This window comes from Equus przewalskii, chromosome 2 (genome assembly GCF_037783145.1).
Source record: "Equus przewalskii isolate Varuska chromosome 2, EquPr2, whole genome shotgun sequence".
Taxonomy (NCBI): domain Eukaryota; kingdom Metazoa; phylum Chordata; class Mammalia; order Perissodactyla; family Equidae; genus Equus; species Equus przewalskii.
Window position 1 is genome coordinate 28,518,127 of NC_091832.1, and position 22,724 is coordinate 28,540,850.

The following is a 22,724-nucleotide window of genomic DNA, read 5'->3' on the forward strand; positions in this document are numbered from 1 at the left end:
AGATAAGAACAAGTGTTGGTGAAGATGTGGAGAAATTGGAACCCTTATACACTGCTGGTGAGAATGTAAAATGGTGCAGCTGCTTTGGAAAACAGTCTGGCAGTTCCTCAAATGGTTAGACGTAAAGTTACCTTATGAGCAGTAATTCCACTCCTAGGTATATGTGCAAGAGAAATGAAAACATTGATCCACACAAAAACTTGTAGACGCACAACACCAAGAGTAAACTGTAATGTGAACTACGGACTTTGGGTGACTGTGATGTGTGAGTGCAGGTTCATCAATTGTAACAAATGTGCCAGTGTGGTGCGATTTTATTGATAATGGGGGAGACTATGCATAAGTGGGAGCAGAGGCCATATGGGAAATCTCTGAACCATCATATCAGTTTTGCTGTGAATCTAAAACTGCTCTGACAAAAAAGAAAAAAAATGCTTGTACATGAGTATTCATAGCAGCATTCATAATAGTGAAAAAAGTGGAAACGACCCAAATGTCCATCAACTGATGAATGGACAAATAAAATCTGGTATATCCATATATCTGTGGAATATTATTTGTCAATAAAGAAAAAAATGAGAGCCAGCCCTGATGGCCTAGTCCACTTTGGCAGCCCGGGTTCAGTTCCCGGGCACAGAATCTCAACACTCGTCTGCCAGTAGCCATGTTGTGGTGGCAGCTCACACAGAAGAGCTAGAAGGACTTACAACTAGAATATACAACTATGTACTGAGGCTTTAGGGAGGAAAAAAAAGGAAGATTGGCAACAGATGTTAGCTCAGGGTGAATCTTTCCTAGCAAAAAAAAAAAAAGAAAGAAAAGGAAAAATGAAATACTAATACATGCTACAATATAGATGAACCTTGAAAACATTATACTAAGTAAAAGAAGCCAGGCACAAAAGACCACATATTGTATGATTCTGTTTTTATGAAACGTCCAGAATAGGCCAATCTATATAGAGACAGAAAGTAGATTAGCAGTGGCCTAGGGCTGTGAGCTGAGGGGTTGGGGTAAAATGCGGAGTGACTGCTGAAGGGTACAGGGTTTCTTTTGGGGGTGATGAAAATGTTCTAAAAGTGGTTATGCTGCTGGTTGAACAACTCTGTGAGTGTACGAAACATCATCGAATCGTACACTTTATATGGGAGAAGTGTATGTTACGTAAATTATATCTCAATGAGGCTATTACGAGAAAAACTGATGATTGGATTTAGCAATGCGAAAGTCACAGGTGACCCTGACAAAAGCCGTTTTGGTCGAGTGGTGGGGACAAATCCTGACTGAAGTGTGTTCAAGAGAGAAGAGGACAAGTGAAGGCAGCAAGTGCAGACCTTTTCAAAGAGTTTTGCTGTGTAGAGAAATGGGGCAGAGGGGAGGGAGATGTGAGGTCAAGAGAGGGTTTTTGGTTTTGTTGTGGGTTTTTCTGAGATGCAAGAAATTATGGGGTGTTTTGTTTTGTTTTGTTTTGTGCAGGGGAAGAGTCACCCTAAGCTAACATCTGTTGCCAATCTTCCTCCTTTTTCCTTCTTCCCGCCTGCCCCAAAACCCCAATACATAGTTGTGCTGGGAATTTTCCTAGCTCTTCTCTGTGAGCTGCAGCTGCCGCAGCATGGCTACTGACAGACAAATGATGTGGGTCTGCACCCAGGAACCGAACCTGGGCTGCCAAAACGGAGTCCCCTGCACTTTAACCACTAGGCCATCAGGGCTGGCTCAAGGAATTATGTTTTAATGCTGATTGCAATGGTCCAGTAGAGAGGGGAAAATGACCAGAGTGAGGTCCGTGAGCAGGCCAGAGGCAGGGGCTCTGTTGTATAAGTGGAGGGGTAGCCGCAGAGAGGGGCAAGCAGGGTTCCTCCAAGGTAGAGGGAGGGAGGATCAAAATGAGGCACAGCCCCGGGGAGGTCTGGAGAGTCTGCGGAAATTCTCCTTTGATTGCTTCTATTCTCTCAATGAAGTAGGAAGCAAGGCCATCAGCTGAGAGGGGGTTGGGGGAGGAGCTGTCAGGGATTGAAGAAGGAGGAGAAGGTGAGAAATTGTCTACAGGACCGTGGGAGAGTGTAAGGACTGGGTCCTATGGTAGGAGACAGCGCTAAGGGCCCCCTGGAGGACGGTGGGCGTGACATTGAAGTGAGACCAGTCAGCAGGGCTGTGTCTTTCTCTGGCTTCAGTCAACTGTGTGGGTGCAAGCACAGAGTTGGATTAACCAGGGTGTGGTGTTGCCAGGTGAATGCAATTTAATGAGAGAGGAGCAAGGGGGTTGAGGGTATATGCAAGGAAGTAATTATAATGATAGTCCATGGAATCTAAGCTGGTTAAGGAGGAAAGTCAGGACAGGAGAGAGGTGAGGAACAGTGGGGGAAAAGCGGGGAGGAGCAGTGGGTTGAAGGTCCGTGTGGGTCAGGGAACCATTGGAGTCAGGGTTCTAGCGGGAGTGAGCAGAAAAGACAGAAAGTGATGTGAAGAGGACGGCATACTTGATGTTGAAATTAGGAAGGGTAGGGGCACAATTATTGGTAATGACAAGGTCCAGGAAATTACCTTGGCCGTGAGGGGCTAGGAGGGAGTGGGTGATTCTCTAGAGGGGAGGATCAGCTGCGTGTAACTGAACAAACCACATCGTCTTTGGAGGCAGGGCCCTGGGTAGGGCGTGGGCCTCCGATTCAGCCAGACCTGGGTGTGAAACCCCTCTCTCCAACTGTAGGGCCCTGCACGAATTACTTAGCTTCTCTGAGTCTCAGTTTCCTCTCTTTCAAAGTGAGAGATCACTCCTGTGCCAAAAGATTATGTTCTGAAAATTGAATAGAAACTGTGTGGAAAGTGCCTAGTGTGGTTCCCGGCACAGGGTGCTCAATGATGTGGGTTGATCCCAGAATGCTCTTATCTGGAGTCCCAGGGCTGAGGAGGGGCTGATGTAGGGACCAAGACTCACACCAGGGCCACTTCTCCCTTCCCACCACCTCAAATCATAGAAGGTATGAACGGAAGGGCCTAACTCCCATTTTACAGAATAGGAAACTCAAGACCAGATAGGGATAGTGACTTACCCATGACTCTGCAACTCAGTTATCACAGAGGATAAGCTCCCTTTTTTACACCAACTGGAGTCAAAATTAAGATGGGAAACTTATACAGGGCAGGAAAGATTTATATATAACATTTGACAGCCAGGCAGACTCTTCAGGATGCACCCCAGCCATTGTTCCCCTCCATTCACTGGGACAATTAAAAGTTGGTGTTGGTGAAAATGAAAAATCCTGCTGGGTACACCCCTGCTCTCTCTCCTCTTCGTACATCCCCAAGTCACCTCCACCCCCATTACAGTGACGTTCAGGTCCTATGATTGGGCAAACATTGGACCCATTATCTTTGGGAGTAGAGGGTGATTCACAGCATGTGAATTCACTGATTGCTCTTCCTGGCCCAGACAGAAGGAAGGAGAGAGGAAAAGAGGTGTCTAAGTTTCCTTCCTTAAAGAACTTAATTCAAGTGGGGAGGGGTGGAGCACAGCACCAGGCCGCACCCACGAGGCCTGCCCCTGCAGAGTTCCAGCCCGAGCCAGTCTTCCTGGGGTGAATCCCTCCTGCTTTCTGGACCCCGGTTTCCCCATCTTAAAGTGGGAAGAGAGTGAACAAAATGATCGTCAAAGGCCCTCCCAGCTCGGGCCTGCAGGGGTCTAGAAATGTGTGGCCTGGCACCTTCTTTGCTGCCCTGGCTGTCCAGGGAAAAGCACGGGGAGATAGGGCAGAAGTGGATCCAGCAGATGCAATGGAAATATCACCTCCTTAGGGAGGCCTTCCATGATCACACTATCTAATGATGTACATTGATCTCTGTAGTTCTCTCTTTTTCACACTCGAATGCACATGGAGTTGTTCTCTCTCCCATTATCCTGTTTTATTTTCTTCTTAGCACTATCTGAAATGTCTTATTTATTTGTTTACTCAACTATTGTCTTTCTATGGTAGAATGTCAGTTCTAGAAGATCAGGGACTTCACCTGTAATATCTCAGGGTTTAGCCCAGCACTTGGTACACAGCAGGCGCTTAGTGTTGATGTGTTGGTTGATGAATGAATGAATGGATGGATCTTATGGGTGGTACCAGGTAACTCTGATCTGTGCCAACTCTTCCAAGAGGAGCAGTTGAAAAACAGAGCTCTGGAGTCAGCAGACCTGGATTCAAGTCCCACACTGCCCATTAGTGGTTGTATGACCTTAGGCATGTCACTTGACCACCCTTGGTTTCTTCATTGTAAATTGAGGATAATGATCCCACATCTTGAGGTGTATTTTTAGGAATTAGAGGTCACGTATGTAAAGTGTTCTGGTACATAGTAGGTATCCAGGTAATGTTAGTTTCCTTTCTTTTCCTTCCCTGCTGGGATGTGGAGGTGGTAGATCAAGGGTTTGGAGACTCTGAACCCAGCCAAAGAAGGTTTCTTATCTATTTCCTGTCTTTAAAGAGAAGGTAAAACAAAACAGCAAGCAAGTGCACTGACGACAGTGCAAGGGACTTGCCCAAAGTCACACAGCCAAGCAGTGGAGTAAGCAGCAGTTCCCCTCCCTGGAAGCCCCTGATCCCAGACAAGATGGAAGGAGGGGACAAGGGCAGGATCTTGCTTGGGCTGGCCTCCAGAAAGAGGAAGCAGCTGCTCTAGTCTGGGAGTCAGGCTCCTGGGTTCTAGTCCGAGGTCTGTCAGAGGTAAGCTGGTGACCTAGGAATGTAATTTACCATTTCTAGGTCTTGGTTTCTCTTTCCATACATTGGGCATATAACTCCTTGCCCAGCTATCTTACAGAATGGGAGCGTTAGGAAAATGATATTTAATTTACGAGAGAATATTCACAGTGATGAATCACACAGACTCAATTTATAAAATTTTGCTACAAGCACATATTTAAAATCAGAAAAAAAGATTGAAAGTAACAATAAGCCTCATCCCTCTAGACTCTGTAAAGCAGGAGAGAAAAACATGTAAACACATTCTTTCAATAGAACATGTTTTGACAAATATGAATAATCAAATCGAATTTTTAAAAATATTTATTGACCTTCTCTGGGGCAGATGAGGAAACTGGCTCAGAGAGTTTTAGCGACTTGTCTAAGGGCACACAGGACCTGAGAAAGCTGGGAAGAGGCTTTCAGGTAAGACTTTCGCCGGTCACCCGGGAAGCTGCTTCCAGAAGGGGCTGCAGAATGGCCCGAGACACTGGGTCAGGAATACCAACCCCCCAGTTCCAGCTTCCCTCCAGCCTCCAGCCTCCAGCCCGGTAAAGGCCCTGGGTCTGTGCAGGTGTAACGGAAAGAGCATGCGCCTACAGATTCAATAGCCCAGATTCAGCCCCAAGGCCTGGACTCATTTGCTGTACGACCTTGAGGGAGTCACCCCTCCTCTCTGAGCCGGTTTCCCCTCCCCTAAACTGGAACATTAATGCTAGCCAGGCTGCGGTTAGCAAGGGCCAATCGAGAAAGTGCATTTAAAAGTGTCTACCTCGGTAGACAGTTTGTCACCTTTTCTCGACCCTGGAAGATTGCGCAGAGCAGGGGGGGACGCTCTGTGGAGCTGAACAAGCGGCGCGATCTCTCTGAGTTTCTGAAAATAGAAGATAATCAGGACCAGGCCAGGTGATTTTTAAATTCCTTCCAGAGCCAAAAAGCAAACTCTGGAAGTTCTTAGTTCGATTGCACTACAAACTCCACAGGTCACTTCCCTCTCGCCCGCCCCTGGAGGGCGCAGTCCCCTTAATTCCAGGCCCTGCCTCCGTCCAGGCCAATCACTGTGAGCAGAAGTTCTTTAAGGACCAAAGGAGGGAATTCAGACGGAGGGCAGGGCAGGGGCGTGCCTTCCAGCCAATCGGAATCTCCCTGGCGACCAATAACTCGCGTGCAAAGCTCTGCTGGCCAATGGCAGGGGCGTCGAGAGGCGGGGAGTTCCCGTTGTGTGACAGCTGCCCGGACCAATGGGCATGTCGCCCGCGGCCTATAAGAGTCGGCTGGGCCCGGGGCGACAGGCTTTAGGGTCGGTTGGTCGTTGCCGCCGGAGGTGTTCCCTGGGTTCGCCTCGCCGTCGCTGCCGTCCGGTACCTGCGCCCCCGCCTTGGCCCCGGCCCCGGCCCCGGCCCAGCCGCTCTCCCTGCCCTCCTCCCCTTCACCACCCCCACGGTTTCTGCCGTCGGGGCCCAGGGGCCGGGCTAACGATGCCGACGGAGAGCGGAGCTGAGAACGCGGACCGGGCGGCTGCGCAGGTGGGGACAGCTGCGGCCTCGGCGGTGGCCACGGCCGCCCCGGCAGGCGGCGGCCCCGACCCGGAGGCCTCCTCGGCCTCCCTCGGACGGCACCTGAGTAGGCTGGGCTGGCCACAGGTGAAGCGGCTGGATGCGCTCCTGAGCGAGCCGATTCCCATTCACGGGCGCGGCAACTTCCCCACGCTGAGCGTCCAGCCCCGGCAGATCGTGCAGGTGAGAGGGTGCTGGGCGGGGATCGGGGGCCTCTGTTCTGAGGCTCTAGTGGCTGAGAAGCGCCCGGAGTCTGTTCAATTCGCTGGACAGCTAGGGAAATGAGGCTCAGAGAGGGATAGGGACTGTAACGAAGTCGCACAGTATTGATGGTAGACCATACCCCTTCTCCCTGCACCTCATAATCTCTCCCGACTTGACTTTCCCGTCCCCGCCCTTGGGGAGACCTGATTCCCCTTGACCGTGCACACAGGTCCTGGCTGGGAGAGGGGAGGAAAATGGGGAGGGATCCAGTAGCAGGGGGGAGAACAGCTCCACCTGTAAGGAGAAAAGATGCCAGGCAGCCCTGGGTGGGTTGGTGTTCATGCTAGAGTCCAAAATAGTTCTTTTCAGCCCCAAATCATCATCCCTGGGCCTCGCCCCGGACCCTTTCCCTCTCTCGAGGTTCTAGGGGCAGACTCTGTCTTTTGTTCCCACAGCCCTAGGCTCAAGAGCCGCCTGGCTGGGTGAAAAAGCCGAGAAATCCCAGCAAGGATTCCCCCACTCTCAGCCCCTGAGGGTTGTGGCAGGCAGAGGTTAACTAAGCACCAGGACAGACCTGATGCCCATACGCCAAAAAGCAACATCAGGTGTCCAGTTTAGGTGTTTCTCCCCATCTCCAAGATTGGAAACGAAGGCTGGCCCACGTCTCAGGCCCCAAGCCTGAAGAGCAGGAGAAGAGAATTCTGGCAACCCCTCTCCTCTTCCTTAGACTCCCACTTCCCTTTACCTGACCCTCAGCAACCCTAAAATTGCTCTTCCACCTGTATATCCCAGGCACTGTCATGCTCTGAAATACTAGAGATTATTGGTAATTATTGTACCCATTTTATAGCTGGGGAAGCTGAGGCCCCAAGAGCTGCCTCGCTGAGGGCAGTGAGCTGCCTAAGATTACCTAAAAAGGTAAAAATCAAACCCAGAGGATCTTGGGTCTTCCCAGGAGCCAGCTGCTGCAAGCCCAAGGTTTTCCCACCCCTTCCCCAGTTCCCAAGACTCAACTTCTAGGCCTTAGGGGAGTCTTCTGATAGAAGAAACCAGAAAAATCCAGCCACAATTCCCACATATTTCCGCCAGCAGATGGACTTTCTTTCTGGGGAGGTAGCCATACAAGCTAGGTGAAGCCGGCTGTTCCCCTGCCTCCTGCTGCCTTAGCTTCCACAGAGGGGGAGGGGTGCTTGCTGGGGGATTACCTCGCCCTCCCTCCCAAGGAATGGGAGGGAGTGGGGGCAGATTCCCCAGGGCTGACTCACCCGCAGCCCCAGTGGTGCTCACTGAGGCATTCCTCGGCTGCCGGCTGCTGGTTGTCATGGGGTAATTAGGAAACCAGTTGATGCTTTTCTCTCCAGGGCAGTCAGGTCAACCTTGGGGACTCAACTGCTGTACCTCCAGGACTGCTGTCTCAGGCATGGGAGGAGGAGGAGGTGGAGCCTAGTGTGGCAGTTCCCCTCTGTAGGGACAAGGGGTGCCCCAGAGGGGAAGTCCCTGACAGGGCCAGGGACCTTTACTGGTGCTTGCTCTGTGACAAGCCCCGTTCAGGACACCAGGGGCATAGACGTCACTTGGACTCAGCCTCCCTGCCTTGCAGGTGCTCCCAGCCAGGTGAGGGAGGTTGCAGGTCAATAGGAGCTGACTCTACAATGCAGCTAATAGTACAACATCCTCCTAGACCAGGCTCGGAGCTGTGACAGAACAGGCAGCTGTCGGCTGTGGTGCAGAGGGGCAGCGGAGGCTTCAGATCTGGGCTGGGAGGTTGGACATCTGGCTTCAGGGCCTGGACTGTTGTCAGTTCCCCTTGCCAGGCCCAGTGTCCTCGTCTGTTCAATGGGGATGGGTTGAAGTGCTCTCCAACACACTTTATGGTTCCAGAATCCAAAGGCACAGCTGCCTTCACCTGGTCTGCACAGTGGCCTCCACAGGGAAGAAAGTCAATAACCTGGCAGGAATCTGCAGCTGGCAGCTTCACAAGCTGTTTGATATGTGTGTGTGTGCGGGGGGGCGGGGGCTGCTGTGTGTGTGTGTGTGTGTGCGGGGGGCGGGGGCTGCTGTGTGTGTGTGTGTGTGTACGGGGGGCAGGGGCTGCTGTGTGTGTGTGTGTGTTTAGGATGCTGGTTGTCGACTTTGGGCTGCTCACTAGTGCTGAGTTGTTCCACAGTTCAAGAATTGCAGTCTTTCTCCCTCTCTACCCTCACAAGACTTCGCCCACAGCAACACTCTGAACAGCTAGAGATGCGGTTCTTTCTTGTACCTGGGCTAGAGGGACCCACTCTCCTGTAGGAGGCCCCCCTGCCCATAGTTCTGGAAGGCCTGATTCTAATTAAACTGAAATGCTTATTAGCTGTGTGAACTTGGATAAATCCTTTGCCCTCTCTGGGCCCAGAGGATTGAATTAGACAATCTGATCTCTCCAGTTGCAGCCAGAGGGCCTACATTAGGCAGCTCTGGATTCAGGTTTTGTAAGCCTGCTGGCTGATAGCACCTACGATCTCCCTGCTGGTTTCAGCAGTGGCCTGGGAACAGAGTGGTTCTGAGGAGGGCCTTGGAACAGGAGAAAGGAGGGTGTAGCCACAATCTCCTCCGCTGCTGGAAAGTCTGATTCGGGAGGCTCCACACTGCCCTGCAGTCCTTGGGTGTGGTGGTATCTGGGGACCGCCTGCCAAGCTGGCTGTATTCACACCTGGGAAAGAGACAACAGCCTCTGGCTGGCTGACGCAGCCGGCCCCACAACCTGACGCAGGTGGTTTAACAAGGGTACTGCTACCGACTCACCAGGCCTGATGCCATGCCCTGGGGTGGGCATTAGCCTGGGAGCAGGAGCTGGCACTGAGTAAGGCTCAGTCAGCAGTAATGGGCCTTGGGGAGGGGGCTAGACTGCTCTGCGGGTCTGGCAGGGTCCTTGAGACAAAGCCCACTTCTCTCCTTGGCCTGCATAGGCACAGCTGCCAGCTGCCAGGGTGTGGGTTAGAAATCCCACAGGCTGGACGGCAGCAACAGGCCCCTTACTCCAGCCTCCCCTGTCTGTCTGACCAAGGCATCCCCAGCGCTCACCTTCCTGCTCCCCAACTACTCTGGCTCTTGGCTTCAGTGACTGGAGGGTTACCCTCACTTTGAAATTTTGAAAGGGAAGGAGGATTGGAATCCCGGCTTCGGGCCTCTGCTTCTTCTGAACCCTGGGACAGCAGTGCGGTAGAAAGAGGATAGACTTTGGAGTCAGCCACATCAGGATTTGAAGGCACCTCTATGTGATCTTGGACAGGTGACTTCACTCGTGTGAGCCTCAGTTTCCCCATCTGTAACTTGGGATCATAAAGATCTATCCCCCATAGATTCTGGTGAGAAGGTCCACTGCCTGGCACCCAATAGTTGCCTAATGAATATCCCCCTCCCCTGTTGCCCCCCCACGTTCCTGAGGGCCAATAGTTTACCCCCCCCCCCCCCATAGCCATGATAATACCTTCTCCTAGTCAGGGTTCTCCTCCCGGAAGCCTTCCTGGAGGAGCCGCCCGCCTCGGATTGCCCCACTGCAGCTTGCCTCCTCAGCACTTCGGTGCATTCTTTGCAGTAATTCCCTGCGAGGCGAGGAGGGCAGCCCGGCCTGGTGCTGACTTTGCAGCAAGGTGGGGCTGCGGAATCACTCAAGGAATGCCGCCTGGTCACTTTCGGGGTTGGTGTGTGCAGTTCTCTGGGTTGCTGAGAAAACAATGTCAGGGCGCAGCTCCTCTCTTCTCCCCACCTGGTCCTAGGTCCAGGGAGACAGCTCTGGCTAGAGAAAAGGGTTCAAGATGACTTGTGGGTTCCCATCATGCTCATGTGCTGGCGGATGGGGCCTGTACACCTCTGCCCACGTGGCCTGGGAGGCTTCCTGAGGTCTTGACCCATCTCCTCTCCCAAAAGCAGAAACAGTTTGGGTTTTAACTTCCAGTCCTGCCATTTCTGAATGGCTTCCCCTCTGAGCCTTAGGTGTTTCACCATGGTAAGCCTCAGTTTCTTCATCTGTAAAATGAGTATAATATTTGCCTCACTGGGTCCTTGTAAAGATGAATTGAGATGAGTGTGTCATAATCAAAAGAGCACGCACGGACTTGAAAATCCAACTGACCTGAACTCTAGTCTCCACCTGGCTGCTCTCTGACCTTGGATGTGTTTCTTAACCTCTCTGTGCCTCATGTCTCTCATCTGTAAATTGGGATAATAATACTCAGTGATAGGCTTGTTGTTGAGGGTTAATGCAGTAAAGTAATGTGAACTGCCAGTGACATTCCTGAGACATTTGAGCAGCTAGGATCATGCCTGGCATGAAACTACATATTTTACTTGCAGTTTTGAACAGGTAATAGAACACAGCAGGTAAGACATGGTTTCTGCATTCCCAGCTGTGTGATCTTGGGCCCCTCTGTGCTTTCATTTCGCCATCTGTAAAATGGGAATGATAGTACCTATCTCATAGAGTTATTGTGAGAATTATGTGAGTTTATATCCTAATATATAAAATGCTTAGATCAGGACTTGGCATTTAGTAAATTCTATGTGTCTATTTGCTATCACTATTGCTGGTCTCTCTGAGTCATTCCTCCAACTGGGCCACTCTCCAGTTTAGGAAATCAAGGCTTAGAGAGTTAAATGAGTTTCCAAAAGTACGACAGCTGGTAAGTGGTTAGCAGGGGTTGATGTTACTGTGATTGTTACATAGAAGCCCACAGTGGACGCTGGGGGCCCAGGCTCCTGACTCCTCTCCCTCCTGTTGTTCCCTCCATAGGTTGTCCGCAGCCGCCTGGAGGAACAGGGACTGCGTGTGCATGGTGTGCGACTGCACGGCTCAGCTGCCAGCCATGTGTTGCATCCGGAGAGTGGCCTGGGCTACAAGGACCTGGACCTGGTGTTCCGCGTGGACCTGCGCAGCGAGGCATCCTTCCAGCTGACCAAGGAGGTGGTGCTGGCCTGCCTGCTGGACTTCCTGCCAGCCGGCGTGAGCCGGGCCAAGATCACACCACTGACACTCAAGGAGGCGTATGTGCAAAAGCTGGTGAAGGTGTGCACGGACACGGACCGCTGGAGCCTCATCTCGTTGTCCAATAAGAGTGGCAAGAACGTGGAGCTCAAGTTTGTGGACTCAGTCAGGCGCCAGTTCGAGTTCAGTGTAGACTCCTTCCAGATCATCCTGGACTCCCTGCTGCTCTTTGGCCAGTGCTCATCCACACCCATGTCTGAGGCCTTCCACCCAACCGTGACAGGTGAGAGCCTGTACGGGGACTTCACGGAGGCCCTGGCCCACCTGCGGCACCGTGTCATCGCCACACGCAGCCCTGAGGAGATCCGCGGTGGTGGCCTCCTCAAGTACTGCCACCTCCTGGTGCGGGGCTTCCGGCCGCAGCCCTGCACTGACGTGCGTGCCCTGCAACGTTACATGTGCTCTCGCTTCTTCATCGACTTCCCAGACCTGGTGGAGCAGCAGCGCACACTGGAGCGCTACCTGGAGGCCCACTTTAGCGGGGCTGACTCAGCTCGCCGCTATGCCTGCCTGGTGACACTGCACCGGGTGGTCAACGAGAGCACCGTGTGTCTCATGAGCCACGAGCGCCGTCAGACCCTGGACCTCATCGCCACGCTGGCACTCCAGGCGCTGGCCGAGCAGGGCCCAGCTGCTGCAGCTGCTCTGGCCTGGCGCCCTCCAGGCACCGAAGGGGTTGTGCCTGCCACTGTCAATTACTACGTGACCCCCGTGCAGCCTCTGCTGGCCCGGGCCCACTCCTATCCCACCTGGCTGCCGTGTAACTGACTCAGACCCTGGCCAGAAGGGATGGGGCTTCCCTGGATGGAGTGGGGCCTTCAGGAGTGTGTGGAAGACATGACCAGAGACAGGCATCCTGTGCCAGGTAGCCCAGCACTGCTGCAGGGTTGAGCCCTCAACTGAACAGACCAGACTCCCCTAAGTGAGGCCCTTGTGGGCATAAGGCCAAGCTGGAGTTCTTGCAGACAGACCCTTCGGTTATTGCACCACACTTTTGGACCAGCATGATTGTATGGTGCAAGGGCTGTTTGTCTTGAGGGTCAATTGCCTTTAGGAGATAAAGCATGTTTGGGGTGGTAGCCTCAATGCCCATCATCTTGGGTTGATTTCTGTGGCCTAGAAAGGGTCTTCTTGGCTAGGGCCAGCCTGCAGTGATCCCAGCAGACTCCGAGAGCCTGCAGCCCACACAATGGCTAAAATGTGGTATGTTATGGGAACTACTCACTTTGGGTCGGGCTGGGCCAGTAACAGGGCCTGGTGGTCCAACCTGGTTAATCACTGGGAGGAGGGAATCTGAGGCATGAGGCAGATACCTGGCTTTGGAGAGGGGTAGGTTTAGCCCAGGCCCATAATACCCCTGTCCCAAGCTGTCAAGGTGTGCAGTGAAGGGCAAAGTGGCCTGGGGTGGGACACAGCTCATGCCCCTTCTGGGGTGTTGCTCCCTTCCCCTGTTTTGTAAGGACCTCCCTTGCCTGGGAGCTTGTTCTTTGGGGGGTGCTGGGTTCAAAGTGGCCACAGTCAAGTGCTCCCACCCCACTAGCCTGGTTACAGGGTCCTCACTTGGGGGAGGGGAGCCGTGCCCCGCCTCGTTTCCCATCCTTCTGGATTTGTTACTATTTTGCACTCTTAACACCTACCAATAAAGATCGTCTACACTGAGACTAGCACCATGCTTTCTCCTGGGAGAAGAAACTTCCATGGCTGTGGGGGCTGTGGCTGCCTCTGCCAGCCTGAGTCTGGCTTAGATTGTGGGAGGGGGGTTAGTGTCTGAGTCCTGAGCTGGGGCTGGGGTAATGCCCCGCCTTCCCTCAACACCAGCCCCAGCTCAACAGCTGTGCTAGGAGCTCATGTCTACACGTGTGACTTGCACCTGCACATTGCCTCAGCAAGTCTCTTGCTAAAGAGTAAATATTTCAATGTTTCCTGCCTAGAGTCCTAATGCCCCTGGACCTGGCCTCACATTCTGGTGAGGTCTGCTGGACCCCAGCTCTGCCCACCCCACCCCATCCCTTCCCAGGAAGCAGGTGGAGAACAAGCGGCATGAATCCAGACTGGAGATCCCTCCAGTAGTGGCAGCTGAGACTGGGGGACTTCTAGGGTCCGCGAGAGCCCAGGTTTGGCCTCCCTGGCTGGGAGAGGCTCCTTCAATCCTCTGCCTCCTCTCCTACCCCCAAGTGCTGACGGGCACACACCAGCTTGCTGTAAGCAGCTCCCCCAGAGGGGCAGGGTCTCCTCTTTCCAAACCCAGCTGGGGCCACACCAGGCTGTCTGGGAGTGAATGTCAGCTGTAAGCCCTCAGGGAGCTGTTCCCTCCGGGCATCAGCCAGTCACAGGCCTGGACGCTGCCCACTGTTTACCCAGCCTCTTTGATCCAGGAATTGCAAAGCTCTTAACATATGCAGCTTCATTAGTGGCCTCTGAAGTGTTGGCTTTGATGGTTCTAGCCAGGGTGGAAAAAACAAGGCCTCAGAGGAAGCCCCAAGTCACCTGGGTGAGTCCAGCCACCTTGCCTGCTCACTGGGTCCTTGCTGGGCTCAAAATGGCTGGAAGGGCAAGTGGAAAGGCATTCTTTGCTTGGTGACTGAAAAATAGTCCCCCATCCCCACCCTGGCCATGCCCACCCAACTAGGGTCCTAGGAGGAACTCAGTTTGTCCCAGCTGCTGATTCGGGCATGAAGGAGATGCTCACAGTGTAAGCACACAGGCTTGGGGTGGGGAGCGGGTTCACCTGGATGTGCTTGTTTCAGAGGATGAGAAAGCCAGAAACTCATGGTATGTGTGTGCATACACTGCATTCAGCCTTCCGTGTGCCAGCTATCCCTTTAGGGGTTGGGAACACATCAGCAAACAAAAGACCAAGATGCCCATCCTCGTGAAGATTATGTCCTAATGGGTCAGACAGAAAATTATATTGTCTTAGAAGGTCAGCAATACTTAAAAATATATGAACAGGCTAAGAGATTGGAAGTGCTGGGATTTGCAACTTTAAGAAGAAATCAGGGTGGACCTCATTGAAAGGGTAATTTTGATTAAACAAAGACAAAGGCAGTGGGAAGCAAGCCATGCAGACGTCTGGGGAAAGAGCTTTCTGGGCAGAAGGAACTTGTCTTTTAGCGTACACGTGCTCCTGGCAGGCATGTTTGCGGGAGGGCACGTGCGCCTGAGGGTGTCTGGCCTTGTGCAGGCGCATGTGCTGAGTGTCAGAAGTGGGAGAGTGTGAGACAGGAGCTCCCAAAGACAGCTACCAGTTCTGGAGCGCTTTATTCCAGACCAGGCACTCTGCTAAGGTCCTCCTGATCATTACCTCTCATTTCATCCTCACAACAACTCCCGGAGAGAAGAGCAAGTATTATTTCCATTTTATGGACAAGAAAACTGACGCCAGAGAAGTCAAAGAAGTCAGTCTGACTCCACAGCCATTGCTGTAACCCCTGCACCAGCCCACCTCTACACTCTGATTTCACATGGGTGAGTATGACAGTATGTCTGCTGTACATATATGTGACAGGGCATGTTTGGTATGTGACAGAGTGAAAGAGTGTGTATTACTGTGACATTTGCCATTTTAGGTATGACCATGGCAGAGTGTAGCAGCATGCCAAGATGTGCATTTTATTGATGTACATCTGACACCAGCCGTGGCTTGTGGTGACTATGTCAGAGGCCTGTGGTGGCAGCAGGTGTGTCTGTGGGTGTGTTTGGGAGTGGTGCAGTGTTTCCGGGTGTGAGAAAAACACTGACTCAGTGGCTGGCATTGTTCTCTCATGGACAATTCCTGCAGCCATCAAAGACGCCAGGACAGGCAGGAATCAAGAAGTGGGAGTCAGAGCCAGAGAGAGGAAGGCTGAGGGAGGAAAGCCCCGGCCCCTCGGCCCCAACCCCACAGTGCTCTCCAAGCAGCAGTCCACCCACCCCTTAGGACCCAGAGTGGGTGGGGGGAGCTCCAGAGGGAGAAGAAACATTGTTGTGAACTTTGGGGAACAGAAGACACCGCCAGACAGTTACATGATGTGGTGGCTCCTTCAGTCCCACTCTGCCCTTCTCCATGCTCTGTGCCCTGGGGAGGCTGACCTCTATGGACCATGCATCAATGGCTCCCTTGTTCCCTGCCTTCCCGTTGGGTTCAGCCAATGAGAGGCCCTAGCAGAGACTGGAGTGGAGGAAGAGAATGGGGTATTTATTCCCCCTCCTCCGTCCACACCAAGTTGCCATGGTTGGCTATATTTCTCAACCTGTCAAGGGTCCTCTCCACACAGCTGCACTCTCTAGGTCCCTGTGACCTCCCCTCCCCTCCTCCCTTCAGGCCCAGTGGTTGTAAAGGCTTCCCACTATTGCTAGCCCCAGAAAGCTGCACGGTCCCTTGTTAGTCTCTTTTCTTTCTTTCTTTTTTTTTCCAAGGAAGATTAGCCCTGAGCTAACATCTGCCTCCAATCCTCCTCTTTTTGCTGAGGAACAGTGGCCCTGAACTAACATCAGTGCCCATTCTCCTCTATTTTTTAATATGTGGGACGCCTGCCACATCATGGCTTGATAAGTGGTGCATATGTCTGTGCCCGGGATCTGAACCGGCAAACCGCGGGCCACCAAAGCGGAGCATGTGAATGTAACCGATATGCCACTGCACAGGCCCCCTTGTTAGTTTCTTAAACCCAGCCCCCATCTTTGGAAATAGTCCCCTTTTAAACCTCTTCCCAGTTTGAGTGTTCCCTGTCTCCTGCTGGGATCCTGACTGTAAAACAGGTCCATACAGTCACCAGCACAGTCACACACAATCCTCCATGGATCATCTGCTGCCATGTTATCACAAACATACAGAACTTCTCTCCATGTCACACAGTCACACACGTGCAATCCCATCCCCCAGCTTCCTCATCACATCCTTAATCGGAGAAGACTTCCTGGAGAGGGTTAGCTTTGAGCCAGATGCAGGGAGAGAGCAGTCTGCAAATCAGGCAACAGGCCCAGGTTGCCAAACACAACAAGCAACTGCCAACTTAAAGAGCCATGACAGACACACGAAGGAAAGGCGGCAGGGACATTGCAAAGTAAACCTCAAAACCACATGCATTGGTCTCACATTGAAATTTATTCTTCCTGAATGTGTAAATCAGGGGACTGATTCAGAGTGCATTCATTTGGCATAATTCTACAAGTTCTGGGTTGTGTGTGAGTAAATGTGGCCCCCTTCCCTCTACTATCAGGGTATGTGAATAAATATGCTTCCTTTTTTCATATAAACTTTGCTTAGAATTTTTATGTTGCCGCTACCTCTTCCTGAGAAACGTGTGTCCCCCCAGGAACCAGCAGCCGATCACCTTTGTGAGGCACACTCCCACTCCACAGGCACACTCCACAGGCACACTCCCACATGGAGAGGCGTCGGGAAACTAAGGGATTTCTCAGACCAATGTCTTGCCACACACAGGCCTCCCAGCGCTGTTAGACTGAGAAGCAGTTGCATCCACCAGGGTGGAGACCCCAGATGCCCTGTGACTTGTTTAAGAATGATGACTACATTTTCAAAAGAAATTCTTTTCACTTTCACATTGGGAATGTTTGTGCCACTCTTAAATCATCTGATGGCATCCCAGGGTCCTGTCATAACCTTTCCAGTTGTACAGCGTCAGCCAAAGTCAAATGTGGCATATATAAAGAAATTCACGGTACAGGCCACTTCCCCAGAATCCAGCCCCTTGCCACTGTAACGTGAAGGGCTCCTGGGAGTGAGGAGGGCTCCGAGGTTGTATCGGGTAGACTGGAGAAGTCTTCCCGCAGCGGGTGCTCAGGGAAGGAGCAGAATCCAGGAGTCCAGATCCACAGAGTGAAGGCTCAGAGGAGCTGGGAGGAGCTGGAAAGAATAATTTCAAGAGCTTTAATTACCTCTTTCCCACAGCCACCCAGTCCCACCCAAACCCTTCAACATCTACCTCCTTAAGAGGCCTATTGTGGAGAGAAGGTGTAGGGCGGTATTACGGAACAGGGCTCCACTGACTCCTGCCCTGGAAGGGGTGTGGGCTCCTGGGGCAAGCAGAGGTTCCCTTGGGCCTTTGTCCTTGGCTGGGATCCCCACTGGTCTGAGCAGCTGGAATGGAATGTTCCTGGGATGAAAAGCCTGCCCCCTCCTCCACCTCTCCCCTTATGGAGTTCCCCAGGGACCGTAGTGGGGAGAAGGGAGACTGTTCCAGGGATTCCTGATATGGCGATGCTCTGGAGAAGCAAAGGCCCACACTACCGGGGACTCTGTCCTGGCAGCCTCTCCTGGGCTAGCTAGATTGGCTCCATCAAACCTTTACAGATCTCCACTATGTGCTAGGCACTTAGTATGACCTGTCGTTTAATACTTAGAAGTTATCTCTTCCCTAACTCCCATACACACACAAACACACAAAAGAAACTGGCTCGGAGAAGGGAAGCCATTTGCCCAAGGTACCCAGCTGAGAAGTTTCAGGCCAGGACTGAATCCCAGGCCTGTTTCATTCCAAGTCAGGGGCACTTTCTGCCCTACCACAGAGCCTGTCACCCTCCTCCTCTGCCATTCCATGCTCTTTGCTCTCCTTGGCACCAAACATTCCAGCCCAGGTGCGCAGGGAGAGGGAGCCTTCCCAGGCAAGTCCAGGCCCTGAGCATCCTTGGCCTGCCCTTGCCTGAAGCCAGTGTGCTGACTCAGCCTCACTCACCCTCTGGAGCCCAGACAACCAGAATGGGGATCCAGCTTCTGGGGGTGTGCCCAGACTTTGTGGGGAGGACCTTCTGCCATCCCTCCAGTGTCTCATCACATCCTTCCCTAGAACCAAGGACCAGGGGTCACTGTGTCCAGACTTAAAGAGCCCAGAAATCCCCCCAATGGAGCCCTCATTAGCCTGATGAATGAAAAGCCATATAACCTAATGTTTAAGGGATCCTCCACTTAAAGGTTCTATGTACTTGGGCAAGTCACCTGCCCTCCCTGACTCTCAGTTTCCTCAACCATAGAAATGAGGATTTTGCATAGCTGGAAAGGCTGAAACAGATAATGGGTTGAGTGCTTAGCACAATGCCTGGCAGAGGAGGTAGTTAATATATTATTCCCGAACCAAATATTCCCTTCCCCCATCATTCCTGGCCAGGGTGCAGGAAATAGGCCTGAGGATCTCCTTGCTTTCCTAGGTAGCTCCTCCCCGCTGGCTGTAAAACAGGCAGCCTCTCCTTCAGCTCTGAGAAGCCTGGGACCCCTGCGTGCTTCTGGAGGGATATGGCTGTCAGGGGAAGGGATCCTCCTAGAGACTGCCCACTGCAGGCTTGGAACGCCCTAGCCTCCACCTGTTGCTTCAGTCTAATCTCTAGGAAGCCACCTTGGTCCCCAGGAGGCGGCGGGACGGGGTGTTGTGATCAATTATCGGTATAATACACCCAAAGGGGCGAAATGACTGCGGGCTTTTACTGAGACAGTGACCACCAACAGGGCCACCTCTCTTTCCAGGAAGGTCTTTCCTGATGTACTTTTCCCCTGAGGTCCAGGGCCCGGCCCAACCCCAGGGCTTCCTTTGTGTCCCCTCTCTAAGTGACCTCCACTACTCGCTCTCTCTGCCAGACCCTCAAAGCTCAAGGCCCGGGTAAGGAGCTGTTTGGGGGCGGGGACAAAGCCTGCTCCAGGCCACGCCCCCACATCCCAGGATGCAGCCCCACACTGCCCTCTGGTGGCGCCGCCCAGAGACGCCCTCACTTGGCTGGGGCCAGCCAAAAGAGAGAAGGAGTTTTTCCCGGGGAGGGGCACGTCCCAGATTAGAAGCCTAAACGGGTCTCCCAGCCTCAGGCACTGGCCTGGAGAAAGGCTCCTGTTCTCTTCATTTCTCTTTGCTGAGATCCCAGATTCACACACTGATGGCCATCAATGTCCTCAGTGCATAAGTCCCTCAAGATCCCCTGTACTCTGTCCAGTCCCCAGGGCTGGGGGCCATCAAGAAAGTGTTCAGGAAGTTATGGGGGGGAGGGTCAGTCTCCTGACCAGGGGCTATAGTTATTTGTGAAGGCCTAAAAATAGCCCTCCAACAACATCAACTGCCCAGGTCTTAAAAGCAGAGACCCTCTGACTCAGTGCCGTTTCTGGAGGCCCTGCACTGAGTAGATATCAGTTTATTCATTGAGAAAATGGAGCCTCCTAGAAGGGGCTCTGGGTGGGCCAGGCAGAGGTGAGAAGATGACTTTTATTAGTTGGCTGAGGGGTAGTGGGCAGAGCACTGAACCAAGAGCTGGAGTTCAAGTCACTGAGTGCTGTGTGCCCTGGCCAAGGCCCTTGGTGAGAAGCAGTGGGACATATGGAAGTGGAGGGAGGGGACAGAGCTGCCTGTGACACTGGGACCAATCTCCATTTCCTACACACATCGCCACTTTCTCCAGCAAGAGCCATCTCTAATTCTCTACCGCCCCCACCCCCTCCAAATCAGGACAAAGCTGATTACCAATAAATCCCAGAGAAAGGAAAGACAAAATGGTGACAGCATAGAGCACTTTACACCATTAGCTAAAAGCTTTTCTGGACCAAGCGCCGTCTCCCGTGTAATCCAGAAAGCAAACAGTCCTGGCTGCAGCCCAGCGCCGTGGCCTGAGCTCCTCTCTGTGTCACCTCCAGGAAGTCTTTGTCCTCTCTGGGCCTCTAGACCCCAAATGACCCAAGTAGCTTAGTGAACTACCTCCTCTCTGGGCAGGCCAGAGGATGCCAGGGCCCCTCACTGCTCTCCTGGCCCCCAAGCTCTCTCAGAGCCCCTGAGACCTCCTCTTGAACCTCCCTTCCCCAGCGAAGAATGGGTTCACGAAGGCCTACCTGGGGAGAGGAAGGGCTGGTGGGAGAGGGTCAGGTGAGGGCCCCTGGGGCTCTGCCTTTGAGCAGAGCACCTGACCCTCAGGACTCCAGGATTAAACCAGATTCCCATAACTCTGACGTTCTCATCCTACGCTCTTCTCCCCATCCCCAAGCCCTGACATGAGGAGGGACGGCTCTGTTCAGAGAGGGACTGAGGAAACCAGCGCAAAGAAGGGGCAGAGTTGTTCTAGGTCACACAGCAGGCAGGCACACCAGCTCTCTCTAGCCCCTGCCTCTGGGCAAGGAAGAGACACAATGGGAAGGACACATACAGGCCCTGGACCTAGCTCTGCCCCTTGCTGACATGTGACCTTGCCACTCCATAAAGTGAGGCCTTTAAATTAGCTCCTGGCTCCACCAGTAAAAGCAGTGCCTGTTTCGAGGTGCGATTTAAGAGAGTAAAACATTATTCCATGACTTAGAGGGGAAGAAGACAGAGCTCTGCCCTGTGTTAACCTCACTACAGCCCTTCCGGAAAGTGAAGACACCCACTTCACAGACTGACAAGTGAGGCTGCAGTCAACTCAGCTGGTGAGGAGTAAAGCAGCAGCCAGGCCACTCACAGCTGAGTGGGGGCAGGGGCATGGGGGGCCTGAAGGGCATGTGGCCGGAAGAGAGGCTGATCTCATTACAGGTCTGGCCCTTTAAGGCCTCCCTTTCTAGCATCCCACGACATACCTGCCCCCTTGGGGCCTGTTAAAGAATGTCACCTGGCTCCATCCCTGCAGAGCCATCTTAGACACAGGCTGGGAGGGGGGCTCCTAGGAGAGCAGGTGAGGCCTTAGGCAGTTACCAAACACCCCACCCCGATTATTTTAGCCAAGCTACAGGAGGGTATGAGAAAAGATCCATCTCCTAGAAGCGGAAGGACCTAAGTATAAATGTGATGGGAATAAATCCTCAATCTTTCTGGGTCTCCATCTCCCGAAATGAGACACGGGGGCTTAGGAGAGGAAAACTCAGTGGTACATCGCTGTGCCAGCCCCCATCCCAGGCCAGGGCCTCATTATTCTGTCCTCCCCAAGGTGTGGAGCTGGGCGGTGCCGGAACGCAGCAGCCTCAAGGGCAAGATTCTTCTTACAGCCCCAAGGGTCCAGGAGAGGCATGGCAGGTGGAGATGAAGCTAGGGGTGCTGCGTCAATACAGCAGACTCCGACTCGTAAAAGTTCGCCGCCAACCCCACGCTGTGATCCACGCTCAATTTGTCCAACTCTATAACGGGGGCTTGGTGGTACCACCTCACTCCCCAGGTGATCTAGGGGAGGCGGCAGCAGAAAGTGGACAGCTGTATTAGGGACCCAGCAGACTCCAGAAGCCCCAGCGAAGGGAGACCCGGACCCTGCACCACCCCGCCCCGCGGATGCACCAGCCCCTAAGACCGCACCTCAACCTCCTTTACTGGGCCCCCGGCCCCCCGACTGTCTCTTCCTGTGGTCGGTCAGTCCGTCCATCCGCGTCGGTGACATCCAGCCAGTGTTCTCAATCCGTCGGTCAGCACCTTGGCGATGGCCGGTCGGGGTGGTCAGGAGTCCCGGCGCTAGGTCAGCGCTGGGGAGAAGCGGGGCCGCGGGGAGGGCTTCGGCGGAAGGGCGAGTCGGGCTCGGGGCCGTGGCCTCGCCGCAGGCGCCCGGCGCCCCAGGGCACGCAGCCGCCCAGGCCGAGCGCCGAGGCGAGCAGCGCGGGCGGGCGGGCGCGGCGGCCGCGGCGCTGGCCCTTCTTGAGGCGCGACCCGTGCGCCGCCAGGTAGAGCTCGGCCTGCGCCACACCGCCGCCCAGGCGGCCCAGGCTCTCGGCGCGGTGCGCCAGGCGCAGCTCGGCCGCCAGAAAGACGCGGTGCAGCTGCAGCACGCGGCTCTCCAGCTCCGACACCAGGCGCCGGCGGCCCTCCACCTCCAGCAGTCGCCGCCGCGCTTCGGCCAGCTCCAGGGCGCGCCCCGCAGCCCCGGCTGCCGCCGCGCCCGGGCCGCCGGTGCCCCCCGCACCCCCACTAGCGCCCTGGCGCCAGCGCTGCAGCTCCTGCCCTTCGGCAGAGACCGCCGACGCCGGGGCCGCCTCCGGCAGCGGCGAGGCCTGAGCCAGCGTCGGGGGCAAGGTCAGAGTTGGGGGCGGGGGCTGAGGGGACGACAAGGGCTCCCGGGGCGGCGGCGGTGGGGACCCCGGCTCTGCCGTCCCTTCCTGGGCCCCCGGGCCGCAGGCGCTGATGCGGCAGCCCGGCATCCCCCGCCCCCCGGCGGTCTGCAGCGGTCAGTCCGCGGGTCTCGCCGGCTACCCCCGCGCGGGGCACGATGGAGGATGGACGCCGCGCACCGGAGAGAGATGCGGCCGCAGCCCCTACGCCAGCGCGGTGCTTTCCGCCGGTGCGTCTTATAGAACACGAGGCC

At 54.0% G+C, this 22,724-nt stretch overlaps 2 protein-coding genes across 2 annotated transcripts; one reads left to right on the forward strand and one right to left on the reverse strand.

Annotated features, from left to right (window-relative positions):
• The first annotated feature begins 5,941 nt into the window (after window positions 1–5,941).
• Window positions 5,942–13,163, forward strand: TENT5B (terminal nucleotidyltransferase 5B). The gene is made up of 2 exons (XM_008519462.2): window positions 5,942–6,463; window positions 11,253–13,163. The coding sequence occupies exons 1-2, from the start codon at window positions 5,966–5,968 to the stop codon at window positions 12,270–12,272; spliced, it is 1,518 nt and encodes a 505-aa protein (XP_008517684.2). The 5' UTR covers window positions 5,942–5,965; the 3' UTR covers window positions 12,273–13,163.
• A 3,408-nt stretch (window positions 13,164–16,571) lies between these two features.
• Window positions 16,572–22,694, reverse strand: TRNP1 (TMF1 regulated nuclear protein 1). The gene is made up of 2 exons (XM_070610575.1): window positions 21,728–22,694; window positions 16,572–17,352 (listed from the first exon to the last, which is right to left on the reverse strand). The coding sequence occupies exon 1, from the start codon at window positions 22,558–22,560 to the stop codon at window positions 21,886–21,888; it is 675 nt and encodes a 224-aa protein (XP_070466676.1). The 5' UTR covers window positions 22,561–22,694; the 3' UTR covers window positions 16,572–17,352; window positions 21,728–21,885.
• Window positions 22,695–22,724: the final 30 nt, after the last annotated feature.